General features: G+C 48.0%; 1 protein-coding gene across 1 annotated transcript in view; it reads right to left on the bottom strand.

Moving 5' to 3' along the window:
- Window positions 1-14,286, bottom strand: part of PAX2 (paired box 2) — a 103,962-nt gene extending 89,676 nt beyond the window's left edge. The window contains exons 1-3 of the mRNA XM_074958510.1: window positions 13,606-14,286; window positions 9,996-10,164; window positions 8,578-8,775 (exon numbers count right to left, since the gene is read on the bottom strand). Of these exons, the coding sequence (XP_074814611.1) occupies window positions 8,578-8,775; window positions 9,996-10,164; window positions 13,606-13,648 (410 nt within the window). The 5' untranslated portion in view covers window positions 13,649-14,286. The remainder of the gene's footprint in view (window positions 1-8,577; window positions 8,776-9,995; window positions 10,165-13,605) is intronic.
- Between the last annotated feature and the right edge of the window lie 328 nt (window positions 14,287-14,614).

Raw genomic sequence — 14,614 nt, 5'->3', positions numbered from 1 at the left:
TGCTCTTCCTTATAGGCCGATGCTGATGATGCTTTCGTGGGAGAGCCCTAGCCACAAACAGCTCCCTTATTCTGCAAATCTGACCGGGAGCTAGCCATGTATATTTGTTTAACCCTTAAAATGCTAGACTTTTTCTGGACTGCCAGCGAAAGGAATGTTGAGGTCCACTTGCTGATTTTCCAGAACAGCCTCAACTCAGACCCATGCAAATGCAGTGTTTGCACAGTGCCTAGCACAATGGGGTCTTGATCTGTGAATGGGATGCAATTCATATGATAAATAACAACAGTAACTCAGCCTCTGAGTCGGTACCCACGTTTGGGAGCCCACAAATAATTGCAAGCATAAATTTCCTGGGTGCGAATGTTTCCAGGCATATTCTGAAGCACTTGGGTGCCCTGTGATCTGATTTGCAGGTTGCAATCAGGAAGATGGCTGTCTACATGGTATGAAACATGCTCCCAGATATTTGCACTGTGAAAATGGGAGGTTGCCTCTGAAAAATCGCTCCCTGTAGTGTTTTATCAGAGGTGCCATGGTATTTGCTGTTCTTCTTAAAGCCCCAGCTCCTGGGGTCAGTTGATTACATGAGATGCTCAGCTCTCAGTTTTTAAAAAATAGTGAGTTGCTAGCCCTTGTGGTTGCACAGGCCAGGTCTACACTATACATGTACATCGGCAAAACTAAATAGCTCAGGAAACCCCCACACCCTTTAGTGACACAGTTATACCAAGCTAACCCCTGGTGTACACAGCGCTATGCAGAGGGGAGGGCTTTCCCTGCCGACATAGCTAGCATCTTCACTGGCGCATTAGAGCAGGGCAACTGCAGTGTTTTAAGTGTAGACCTGCCCTGAGAGAAGCTGGAAAAAGTGACCCAAGTGTGACCCAACGGCTCTGAAACCAGAAGGCAATAAAAACACCCCCCAAATGGATTATTATTTTTTAAACTCAGGATTTTTAAGCCACTCTCATGACTTTTGGGCCCTGACTCAAGATTTCTGAGCACCTGGGCTTGACAAATCTGCCAGTAGATTGATAGTATATGACAAAGGAATTGGGGATGGGTGAGACACCCCCCCCCCCCGCCCCCGCATGCTAATCAGCTTTTTCAGTTTCAACAATGATGGATTGACAAAGTCAAGCAGAACCTTTCTGAGTAGCCCTAATCATCGTCATAATCATCCATACTCTGGGTGGGGTCTTCTACAGCATTCATCCTTGGCCTAACTCAGCTCCTATTGACCTCAGTGAGGGCACAGTTAGGCCGATGCTGAGCACTTATGTTTAAGTGGCCCCTCGCATCAAGAAGGATGCCCATGTACTTTGCTGACTGAACCCTGCCTGCCAGACCCTCAGATTGAGCACTGACACACCTCTCTTGGAGTCAATGCCAATTTAATTCAGGCCAAGATCTGGCCTAGTTTAAATGTTTTCAAAGTCAAATCCTGGATTTTTTTTTTGCTATAACATGAAAGTCATTTGATTAGATGGGGTTATGGAGAAGCAGGGGCTTTTCCATGTGTTTGCTATATGACTTCCTTTTGAATCAATCATATTATCCTATCGTAAAGGTTACAGATGGACTGTTAAATCATCCAGTCCATTTCTCTAGCCAAGGCAGGAGTGTCCCCTACATTTTCTCGTGTTTTTATCCCATCTAGTTTTAAATATTCCTAAACAGTGAAGAATTCCTGTGAGAGACAATTCCACAGCCTAATAGATCTCACTACCAGGAAATTCCTTCTGCTACTAATTTAAATGTTTCCTTTCTTAATTTAATCCCTTTACTCCTAGTATACCACTTTGTACAAGCCTGAATAACTCCTTTTCTCCCTCAGAGGGTCTGAACCCTTCAGATATTTGCAGATCATTATCTTGTCCCCCTATTTATTTGTCTCTTAGCCAAGCTACTTATTACTTTACTCATTGCCCCAAAGTCAAATGAGTTTTTCGGATAACAGAGGTTCTGATAAATGAGGTTTGACGGCATAGGACTCATTCACCCAACACTGAAATGCAGCTGCCTCTAGGATGTAGTACAGCAGCCATTCGCTATACGCAAAAACTTGCACAAGCTTAACTCGCAACAACAATGCACTGTTGTTGCGAGTTAAGCTTGTGCAAGTTTTTGCGTCTAGCGAATGGCTGCTGTACTACACCCTAGTCCATACTAGACTGAAAGGGTTGAGCTTTTTAAAAGGCAAAAGGTACATGCAGTCTCTGAACATATAGAGTTGCAGAGCAGGAAAGATAAATGCCAGGAGCTAAGATCTCTCCTTTCCAGCCCTTCATTGGGCCAGATAGGAAAATCAGAGGGAATGCATCACGATACAACCTGCCAATGGCCAGATGTGAGGAATACGACAAGTAATGGTGCCACAAGCAACTCCTTTAACTGAAGCAACATTGTGTATGACCTCAGTTTTATGGGCCTGTCCTTTATTTGCAATGATGGAAAGGAGGTAACACTGGGTTTGTGTGTGACTAGGAGAATCTGGGTTTAAAAGGAGGATGTAATGAAGTCCTACATGACCCAATCACATTCTCTGCTCAGTTGAAAGCAATTGGGAATAGGAGCTGCTCTCCCTGGGGTGGGAAATTGAATGGAAACCTGGTATCCAGCATTAGGCCAATGGGGAGATCGTAAAAGGTGCCGGTCCCTTGCTGGGATCCAGAAAGAGTTTCTTTTGTGTGTGAGGAGAGGTGCCAGATTAAGAGACCTGAGAGCCACGGCCCCTATTTATCCAGACAGCAGATACAGCATTAGGGCAAGCATTCCCCACCCCTGCCCTCCGTCACTGGATTACAGGAACCCACCTCAAGTCAGAGGCTTGTTCGTTGTACCTGGGCGGGTTAATCCCTGGCCGCTCTGCTAAAACAACCAAGAAAGTGGCAGATTAGCACCAGCTATGGCACTATGTTTATATGATGTGGACACTTGCTGACTAGGAACTGGACTGAGAGGCACCAACTCGTTTAATATAGACCATCCAGTAGTTGTTACTTTCGGTCGTTATTGACCTCGCTCACATTACTGATGCTCTCAGCAATCCAGAGTCCTCAGAAAAATCATTATCCATCCTCCAGATTTCACATCTACTTAGCAGGATGAGGAAGGTGGCAGAGACTCCAGGACTCGGCCACAAGTGACAAAGATGGGTACGGGATTTTTTTGGGAAAACTCACAGATTGAATTACAAAAGTTGTGTCCTATAGAGGAAGAGAGAGATGGGTGTGTATAGAGATTAGACAGATAGATAAAAAGATGGATGGATGGATCAATCCTTGACTGATGTAAATCGGCAGTGCTCCAGGATTGGATCTGTAATAATTCTACTTTGAGCTATATGGGATCTTTTAGGCAAAGACTGCACAACAGTGGCTTACAAAGGTAACTAAGTATCTCATTTCCATTTTACAGAGGGTGAAACTAATGCACAGAGAGATGAAGTGAATTCCCCAAGATTACATATCGAGTCAGTGGCAGCTTCGTCAAGAGAACCAAAGTCTCCCTACATGAAATCCCCTGCTCCGATTGCTAGACAAGGCTGCCTGTGGACACTGATGGTTTATAGCCACATGCTCAATATTTCACAATACAACAAACACAGTTCCAGGGATGATATCACCTGAATCAATGTCTGTCTTTCCATTTGTATTTATAAAAGAACCTCATAAAAGGAGGCAGTGTGAAGACCTACAATAACTAGGAATCATTGGCCAATTATTAAATAACGTAACAGAAAACATTTTCCAAAACCAATCACATAATTCTAGAAGTGAACATATACTAGATACTTCTTGGGAGGGACTGAAAAAGCTTTATCCTGCCACCTAGCATGTGACAACCCAGCTGAGGTTTATCATGTCCAGCAAACTGCACACCCTGCTATACGAATCAGAGAAACACACAGTCCAAAGAGTAACCATAAGCATGCAAACTGACTATAATATTATTCCACAAGCCTGTGACTCCTGCATTCCTCAGATAGGGATCATGCCTGTTTCTCCCAAACTGCAAATCTAATAGTACTGAAAGCTACCTCAGTACCGGAATGGAGGGGCACTTTGTCTGTGGGCCGGGTCCACACCTGGGAGACTGTACAATATATTGAGTGTTAGAGGGAGGTAAAAAAATAATGCTTAGAATAGAATGGGGGTTGAATCCTTAACTACAGAACTCTGAACATGGTTCCATGATGTGCTGTTCCCACTAAAGCACACAGCATAGCTCGTACAGATCTCAGTGGGTTATCATAACATGCACAACCTGGGTTCTTAAGGTTCTCCAAGAGCAGCAAAACAAAGCCAACACCCCTATTGACATCAGATAGCCTCGTCCCAGTGGGAAGTGATATCCGACACCCCAATTCATACTAGAGACGCCACTGTACTGCTAACAGCAATGCGGACGCAAACCCAATTTAAATAGTCCACATTTAAGTGATCAGAGATAACCAGTCTGCTTCCATGTGATAATGGAAAATCTCTCTAGTCATTTGAGATCAACATTCATTGTTTGCTGTGTTGATGGAATTAGAACTTTATGCCACTTAATTGCTTCTCAATGATATATATACAATATCTGACTTATAGGTATATAATACATTAAACCTGCACTAATTTATATTATTTAATATATGAAATGTGTACTGGAAATCTCCCATATTAGACAACCACCCATCTTGAGACTACCAATTGAAGTCTATTTTGTCCATTGACTAACGCATTGTGTATATTTATTCGCCACCGTTAACAGAAGACCACCAACTGGTAGGCAAATGATTTTTGCTGGTGTCTTGAGGGTTACGATAGGTTTTTCAATATACTCTGTATGAAGAGCTAAAACACAGTGTTGCAGCATAGGGGTTACATCGGCACAAGTTTGGGATGATCGTGTTACTCACAAGTGGCCCAGCCGAGAGTGAGTTATAAGTGTTGTCCCAAATGCATGCTGATCAAACTTTTACAGTCCAACATGTATGCTGTGGGTGCCACAAATTTAACAGAAAATCTACTTAAAACGGTTTTAGGAAGATTTTAAAAATTTCACGTTGACTATTTTTTGTATCCTTGCACCTAGAAACCCATGTGCCTTTGTTAGTCTTAGTCCAGCTGTACAGAATTCAGAAAGAGCAAAATGAAAATGTAATTAATACATTTTCAGAACCTCTTAAAATGCCCTAGAAGAGCTTTTTTTTAATACATACAAATGTCACACATGGCTTTAAAGTCTAATATATTTGGTCTTTCCAGGGACAAACGCTATTCTCATTTCCCGATCGAAAACCGGGCTTCTGCCATTTCTGCAAAGATCTAATTTCTAGAGCCCCTAGACACTGGACTTTAAACTTGTCATTAGTGCACGTCTGAAAACTGCCCGCGGTGGACTTTGGGCCAATTCAGTTTTGGGGGCAAATTCCACATTGCAGGGGAAATGAAATGGTTTTTGTGTCAGGCTGGTTTTAAGAAATGGCGTCTGTCTGAAACCACTCAGGGAGTTGGAATGTTAGAGTAAATCCAGGGAGGGCCAAATTGGTGATCAGAGGTCAGGTGAGGTGGACACAGGTGCATGATAAATGCAGTTTGTCACATGACTCGGCAATTTATCACACATATGCGATGTCTACATGATCTGGTTATTTCAAAATGTTTGTTTCGACAATGGAAGAGAATGAGAATTTGCATTTTAATTGTAAACACAGTCCTGTCTCTTTCTACTATCTTCTCAGTGTTGTTCCCACTGAAGTGAAAGGTGAAACTTGCATTGTTAATGGCATCAGGATTGGGCCCTTGCATTCTCTCTATTTCCTGTTCTGCTGTGGTTCTCTCACAACACACTGCTGTGTTCCTCCCCAGCACACATCCTAAAATGGTGCTTTTTCTATCATTGTCCGCAGCCATTAAAGGAATCATTTCCTTGCAAGTCTGGGATTCTGGGAGCCCCACACAAAGTTAATGGGTGAACAAGAAGGAGGTTGGGCCTGCATTATGAAAGAGATTGAAGAGAGTCTTAATCAGCAGAAACTGAAAAGATCCCATTCTTCCTTGGCAATCTCACACTGAAATATCACAGTGGTGAGAACTGGGGCATCACAGTTGGGCCTATCTGATATAATAATATTTACCATTTATAAATCAATATACATCCCCAAAGAGTTGTAGTTAGCTAACGTACAATGTCCCCGACCCCTCTGAGATATGTCAGTATTATTATCTTCATTTTAGAAGCGGGGAAACTAAGGCACAGTAACATCAAGGCAGCACAATAAATCAGCAGCAAAGGTATGATTAGACCTGGAAAGCATGTGGCTCTGGTCTTGTGCATGAATACGACACCGTGCGGCCCGCTGCAATGTGCTACTCTTCCCAAATAGGTTACAAGTCCCTGCTTTCAGTGGCTATTGGATGTCAATTTGCTTTGGGCTAGTTAACCCAGCATGCATGTTCCAGCTAAGCAGACTGCATCTTTGCTCCTCTCTGAAAGAATGTGCTGTTCCTTCAAAGAACCTAAAACCCTTCCTCTGGACTTCTGGGGCATTGGCTTAATTCCTTTCAGGGATATCTGGCTGTCCTTCCACAGCTGCCTTGTAAGGTGTCTGAATGTCAAACTCTTACTATTTCAATACCTGACTGAGAGAGTAACAGGGACCTGGAGGTTTTTTAGGAGGGTGTATAATTACTCGATCAGTATTATGTTACCCTGTTCATAACTTAATAACCATTTTAATACAGATGGCACACACAGGGATAATTTCCTGGGGTAGCCTAGCAGTATATTACAGAGACTGTGTGTCTGAGGGAATCTTCTTTAGCCAAGGTACATTCTACCAGCTAATTCTACCTGCTGTTTTCAAGATGATGTGGAATAATTCCATATCATTTGCAAAATATGTAAAGCTGTTTATATAGGATGTGAATTTGGGACTTATATGCTGCCTGGGTTATCAGACTTATTTTGATAAATCTCCCATGGATAGCACAAGACAAAAAATACTGTAGTGTTTCCCCAGTGTTTATTTTTCCTGATGTTGGTGTGAACATCCAGGGTTTTTCAACATTCTGGCTACACCTAAGTGTAAATATACAGGCATATGCATGTATGCACTCACCAGATACTACCATGCTGGTCAGTGTGCATGTGTCTCTAAGGTATGTGTATATATACTCCATGTAGTGTGTGTATTTTTTCTATCATTGTCCGCAGCCATTAAAGGAATCATTTCCTTGCAAGTCTGGGATTCTGGGAGCCCCACACAAAGTTAATGGGTGAACAAGAAGGAGGTTGGGCCTCCTTTTGTGAGTGTGTAGACTGTATATATATATATATTATTCTATTGGAGTGGTATTTGTATCCGAGTGCATAAATGTGTATGTTTTTGTAAGTGCCTGACTATATGTGTTACAATATTTCTAATAGTGTGGCATATGTGTGGGTAAGTACGTACAGTCTTGTGTGTGTTTGTATCTTTGTGTTATTCTGTCTGGGTGGGTGTGATATTTGTCTATGCGCGCGTAAGTGTCTACCTGTGTGATGCCAATGTGTGACTCTCATGCATGTGTGTGTTGTTCATACATGATTATATGCATCACAACATCTTGCAGCATTCCCCATTTTGTCACCTGGAATATATCCTTTTTGCCACCAAAGAAGGGATTCTTTCCCTAAGGGGTGGGGAGGGGTGGGTGGTTTGTTTTACATCCATCCCGCTGCAATCAAAACTTCTGCAAGGGGCTGTGATCTGTGCAGGTTCGAACAGCAGCTAGACGCCTCGTGGAGCTCTTCCCTGCCTTCGGAAGAGGCGTCCTTGCTGGCTTAGCAGCTGCCCCTGGGGGTGGGGGGAAGGAGCCTCGCATTTGGGAAGCTAAGTCTGTTTGTTTAAGATAAACAAACATTTGGTGGTTTAATGGCTCAGGAGTGCGGGCTGTGATTGTCTTTAGATATGGGCGCTTTTAATCTCACAGTCTTAATTACTGAAAACACTGGCATCCATTGACACGAGGGAAAGAGCGCTAGAGAAGCAGGACAGAAGGAAGGAAGGAGGTCTCCTGGCAGGTGCCTACCCTCGCACTCCCAGCCCTGCCATGCAACACCCCGCGACGCGCACTTTCACCCAGTCATTTCACCCAGCCGGTCCCCTCCGGGGGCCGCCCCCGCGCGCCGTCTCCGAGCAGGCTTCCAGCACCAGCAGGCCCCAGGAGCGGAAAGCCCCGGGCTGGGGGTTCGCCGCGGGGGCAGGGGCACGGAGGGGGCGCGCTGCCTCCAGGGACTAGCCCGGTCACCCCGGGCCTGGGGGAGCGGGGAACTCCAGGGCCGCAGAGGAGGCGGGTGCCTTGGAGGGGGGAATGTTAGAGCCCCCCGGCCCGGGTAACCCGTAGGCGAAAGGAACTGGCTGGCTGCCGGCTGGGAGAGCTTTATGGGGGCCATAAAAGGGAAGTGGCCGTGGGGGCAGGGGAGCTGTGGGAAAGGTGGATCGGGCTGGGCGCAGGGGAGCGGGGACTGGCCCGGGGGCAGCGAGCGCATGGCCGGCCCCTGGGGCAGGGCGCTGGGTGCCGGGCCGAGGGGCGCCCTTACCTGTTGATGGAGGAGACGCTGGGCACCGTGTCGTTGTCGCAGATGCCCTCGGCCAGGAGCCGGTCCCGGATCTCCCAGGCGAACATGGTCGGGTTTTGTCTCTTGTACTCGGCGATTTTATCCACTACTTTGGGGGTCGCCACTTTGGGCTTGGAGCCGCCGATCACGCCGGGCTTGATGCTGCCCGTCTCGTAATACCTGCTCCAGAGCAGAGCGCGGTCAGTGCCCGGGGCCTGCGCTCCCCTGCCCGAGCTCACCCGCACCTGGCCACCGGCTGCCATGCCATGTCCTCCCCACGGCCCGCGGCCCCGCGCCGCCCCCGCGCCCCGCAACTCTATCTGCCCTTGCTGCCGAGCGGAGCCTCCCCCGCCTGGGGCCTGGGGGCGCACGGCTTCGGGGCGCCATTGCCTGCCTCCTGGGCGGCTGCCCTGGGGCGGGGGGACCTGGACAGTGGAGGTGGGGCTGTGCCCTTGGGCAGCGGGGTGTGCTGGGGAGCCCGGGGGCAGGGGAGGTGGGGCTGTGCCCTTGGGCAGCGGGGTGTGCTGGGGAGCCCGGGGGCAGGGGAGGTGGGGCTGTGCCCTTGTGCGGCAGCGGGGTGTGTTGTGTGTGTGGGGGGGGGGGAAGGGAGGCGGCTCCTTTTTCCACCCGAACTCCAGGCCCAGCCAGCGATGGGGAAACAAAACGGAAACCGCCCCCCGGATAAAATCCAGGGGGATGGGGGCCAGTGAGAGGCCCAGGGACACAGCCGATCGCTGAGCTCACCCCCCTCCTTTTCGCTGATGTTTTCCCCTCCTTCCTGGCCCCCCCCATTCTCACCCCAGCCCCCATATTTTCTCTCCCCCGCTGGAAGGGCCTGGCTGTGCCGCAGGAGGCGGAGAGCGGTTTGCTTGGCCTGGGTGCGCAGCCGGGATTTCGGGGCTCCCCGCCCTCTCGGCTCATCTCTGGCCCTGGCACCCCCACGTCCCCGCGTGGCCACTAGCTCGGCACGGTTTGGACACCGCTTGTGCAAAGGGCAGGTCGGAGGATGGCCGGGAGGTTCCGGCACAGGCAGCCTGTTTCCTGAACCCCAAGGCCGGGCTGAGGCAGGTTCCCCCACCCGAGCTGCCTCCCGGGAGATTTCACACCAAATTTGGTTGCGACCGTTTTTTTAAGGCCGCTCGGCAGAGTGGGGGTGGGGTGGGGATTTTTTCCCTTTTCTTTCCTACTCACAAAATGTTCCTGCTTCAGGTTATTTCCCAGGCAAAGGGGAGGGAGAGGTGGCTGGGGGTGGGGAGGGGGGCTGTTTGTCCTGCAAATTGCTCTTCTCCCCTTTCGGGCTGCGTGACAACCTGGGGGCGCAGAGGGGGGCCCCGGGGGACATGAGAGGAGGAAGTTTGGAGGAGGGGAGGGGATGCACCCGCTGCTCGCCCGAGCCTTACCTGCCCAAGATCTTGCTGACACAACCGTGGCTGACCCGCAGCTGCCTGGAGATGTCACAGGGTCGCACTCCCTGGTGAGCCAGCTCGACTATCCTTTGTCTCACCACGTCAGGTAGGGGCCTGCCGTTCACAAACACCCCCCCGAGCTGGTTCACTCCCCCATGCCCTGCTGGGGAGAGAGAATAAAAAACACAACAACCCACGCACCCCAGAAACAGACCGTTAGTCGGGGATAGTTAGCGACCCGCGGGCAACATCTCCAGTGACTAGCTATGAATGGAGGCGATGGAGGGGGAGAAGGGTGTGGGGAAGGACAAGAAAGAAAGAAAGAAAGAAAGAAAGAAAGAAAGAAAGAAAGAAAGAAAGAAAGAAAGAAAGACACCCTAACCCAGAGGAGTGAATTTCCTACGAATGTCACTTTCCTCCCTCCACACACCCAGCTACTCTCCAGCGGCGATTGTGCCCCTTTATTCCCAGGATCTCTGAATGTCAGGGTCATTATTCTGGGGACGAGCATCGATCTCCAGGCTCGTGCCGGCTCGGCGAGTTGGGAAGAGATTTTCTCCCAAACTCTTGAGTTTCCCTTCTAGAGGCTCCAGGCAGAGTCCTCTTCCTGCAGCTGCTCCTTCCCCTCTCACTTCATTCCCGTGCCATGATTTTCCATCACATTGCCTGCTGCCTTTATTTCCGCACCCCTCACCCTGGAGAATTTTTACCTGGTATAGCTCGTTTTCTCCATTTATTTTCGGATAGCTCTGAATTAGAGGGGAAAGAAAGAAAGAAAGAAAGAAAGAAAGAAAGAAAGAAAGAAAGAAAGAAAGAAAGAAAGAAAGAAAGAAAGAAAGAAAGCTGTCTTTGTATCCCGCAAACGATTACAGTTTATATAAACAAAACCTCTCTCTCTCTCTCTCTCTCTCTCTCTCTCATAAGCTTTCGGTCTTTTAGGGGGGAAAAATCCGCCAGAAAAAAAACTCGCCTTGATTTTTTTTTAAACAAGGATTCTGTTCAAGGGGAAATAAAAATTCCCCATTCGCCCCTCTTCAGACAAAACCCCAGCTCGGTCTTCCATGGGGTGCCCGAGTTGCCTTTTTTCAGTAATCATTTGGATGAATACGGGAAGGATGGGGCTTTGCACCTGCTAAATGTTTCAGGCAGGAAGCGGCTGCCAGGAATGAGGAAATCTCTTCATTCGGATATTAGCAAAATACGAGCTGTATTTGTGACGCTCGCACCTAAGTGTGTGCGCGAGAGCTCCAAATGCGCATTCGTAGATATGTGTGTGTGCCCATAAATATTTAGAGAAGGTATATCTTCATTTGCCACGATCCCTGGGTGTCTGTAGCGATAGAACTGGGGAGTGTGTGTCTACTGTGTTTAGAGCCTTCCTTTCACCCAGAGCTAACCTGCTGCAGAGATCTTCCGCTGGTTTTGCAGTTGGCTGAAAAATGATCTGTTTATATTTTTGCTGGGTTTTTTTTCTCTCCTGCTTTTGACACTGACTCATTGGCTCTGAACTTAGTGGGAACTCTCATTGCCCTGCGATCGATCCAAGTCCTTCTTCACAAATAGATATTTCACAAATATTTCACAAATATTGTTTTTCATCTCTCACAACCGCCCGCCCGTGCCCCCCATCAACACCCAAGAAACACCCTCCAAAATGCCTTGAGCCTAACCCCAAGATGGTTTCTTTAGACCGCTCTTTTTGGCCCGATTAGATTTTTTTAAAACCCCTTTGTGAAAAAAAAAATACTTGGGATTATTGGGTGGTGGTAGCGGAGCATTTCTTCCTGCCCTCCACCCCCCGGGATCCTTTGGGTCTTTCAGGAATGGTGCGGGTGGGTTTTGTCTCCATGCGTCCAGACCACCTTTTGCACATGTTGCCTCTAAAGTTACAAGCCAGCCGTTTCTTCCACACCTCGCTAATAAATAATTCAAGGCACCTTGGATAACTCGCATTACAGAATATTAAAAGGCAGCAGATGCAAAAAAGATTAAAAAATTAATAATTCAAATTATTGCACCCAGTGGTTCCCCCCTGCCCCCCGGGCTTGTTTTACTTTAGATCGGTCCCTTTCAAACCTTATTTTCTTTCTATATATACACACACATCTGTCCCTTTGAACAGAACACAGTCTGGAGTCTGTATACATGTGTGAGCGCGTGAGGAAATCAGCGCTTATGTGTATTATAATTGCCCGCTCATATATGGATTATATATAGGGCCCAAACTGAATCACGCTTTCTTTTCAAAATTCGGCAGCAAAAATAAAACGTTCCCAGATCTGCCTGGGTTTTCTTTAAATCATCCGCTGGGTTGTGAAATATTTTTATCGATTAAATACATTTTCCAAATTAAATTAAATGCAAAGGTATTGCAATCAATTAAAAAGAAAGCCGCCGCCGTGCAAACAAAATATTTCCAAACGCTGGGCGTATTTTCAGTGAATATACTTGGGAAACAATATTTTTTTCCCCTAACAAAATCGCTCAGAAAGCAGCAATTTTGAAAAAGAAATAAAGCTGCATCCAACCCTCTTCGTGGGCTTTATATGTTTGCTCTTTTTCTTCTTGCAAATCATTTTTTAAAACCCCACATATTGTACTGTGTATCCTTTAAATATTGGGTTATTTTTAACAGCTGGCAGGACAGCGTCTTGAAAAGTTTCGCCATGGAAAGTTACAAATTGTTCTTAATTATTCATTTCCTGACTCAGTATGGTCTCTAGCTCAGATTTTTATTTTTCCTTCTGTCTTTTTAAATCCCTGAATTATTTTCCCTGCCTGCGGTTAGCTCAAATGAATTGCAATTTCATTATTACAATAATTGTCATGGGTTGTTGTTTTTTCCTTTCCCCCCTCCTTTGATTGAAATGAGATTCTAGACTGAAAACATATCAGAAATCCACTTTCTTGTATGTCAATAATGCATTTAAAATGCACCCGAGGGATCTGGTAAATAAATAAATTAAAAAGAAAAAGAGGGGGATTGTGACTTCTTAATAACCCTCGAAAATGCCGGATTTCCAAACAATATAATTGTCCTCTTTCTTCCTTTAATTCATCCTTAAAACAAACAATCACTTTCCCAGTCATTTAAAAATGACATTTACCCCCTCTTCCGTTTAAAGAACAAAAAATGACAGGGAGAACTGTGGTTCCACACATATATATGTATTAAAATTTAAAAAAATAAAGCTTTGACCCACGTTGCAGATTAAAATATAAACGATCGAAAATACAAGTGGACACACGCGTCGGAATCAACTACTCCCCCTCGGAGGCACAAATTTGCAAAGTGGATTTGGAGCAAGACCTGATTTTGTTGTTGTTGTTGTTCCCGTTCACACACACACTAATTCCCTCCAGTAAGTTTGGGGGGTTCCCAGGCTCCGGGATCCCCTTTGGTGGGGATCTTAGCCCCGAAGGAGATAGGGAGCAGCTGTGGCCGGTGATGGCAAAGCAAGGCAGGGGTTTCGGAGCCCACCTTGGCTGGGGGAGGCGGCAGACGGCTGGGAGGATGGCCTGGAAAGAGGATCAGGTGAGGAAGAAGGGTTGGGGAAGGAGGCATGGAGGGATGCAGGAGAAGGAGCTGGGCTCCGGTACTCACGGTGCATTGCTGAGAAGGGGTCTGCCTTGCAGTGCATATCCATGGGGAGGCAAAGGAAGGGGAAGAAGTCGGCTGAAGCCGCCGTGTCGCCTCTAAAACTCAACTTCAAGACTTAGGGGAGAAAACAAAAAAGCAGCCAGCAGGGCGAGGGGAGGCGGGGGGCGGGCGCTCGGCCCTGCCCGGGGAGCGGAGAACTTTCCGGGGGCCGTGGACGGGGAGCTGGCTCGAGCTGGGGCAGAGCAAGCGGAGCCCGATGGTTCTGGTCAGCAGGGTCCCAGCGGGCAGCGAGAGGCAGCGGCCGGGGGGCAGGTGGATGTCATGGCTGGAGCGCTCGGGTCAGATCATCCCTGGCAGCCGGGTCAGCAAGGGGCTGGAGGCTTGGGCGCGCCTGAAGCAAGGTGAGGATGATGATGGTGGTGGTGAAGCAGCAGCGGCAGAGGATGATGCGGGTACCTTCCTCTTCCTCCGCCAAGTCTGGGGCTAGTTCATTTAAGTTCAAAGTGGAGTAGAAATCCCCGGGATCTCTGAGCACCGGCAGCCCCCTCCCTGCGTCCCCTCGCCTCCTTCTGCTCCCCAGGCAGAGGGTCCCGCTCCTGGCAGACTTTCTGGCAAGGTGGGATGTGTTTGCGAGGAGCTTTGGCTGGAGAATGGAGCCTCCTCTCCCCGCGTGTGTCTCTCTAAAAGCTGCAAAGCCCCCTCCAGATCTCTCCCCCCCCACCCCCCACCCCCACCCCTCCTCGCCCTCCCCCTTTGCCGGGAGATGGATGACTTGTCAGACAAAGGCAATAGATTCCAACACTCTCTGATTCGCCAGCGCGCGGAGACGGAGCCCGGGCGAGGAGGTCCGTGCTTCTGTCACTCGGGCAGAGGAGAGGGGGAGGGGGGAGTGCCGGGGCGCTGGGGGGCGGGGGGGGGGGACAAAACTACAGAGAAAAACGAAACTAGCGGATAAGACAAACTCCAGATAAGGGCTGCAGCGGGGACGGGGATCAGAAATTGAGGGGACACG

Source organism: Natator depressus, chromosome 7 (genome assembly GCF_965152275.1).
Source record: "Natator depressus isolate rNatDep1 chromosome 7, rNatDep2.hap1, whole genome shotgun sequence".
NCBI lineage: Eukaryota > Metazoa > Chordata > Testudines > Cheloniidae > Natator > Natator depressus.
Note: the sequence above shows the minus strand (reverse complement) of the source record. Positions and strands in the feature narration are given on the sequence as shown.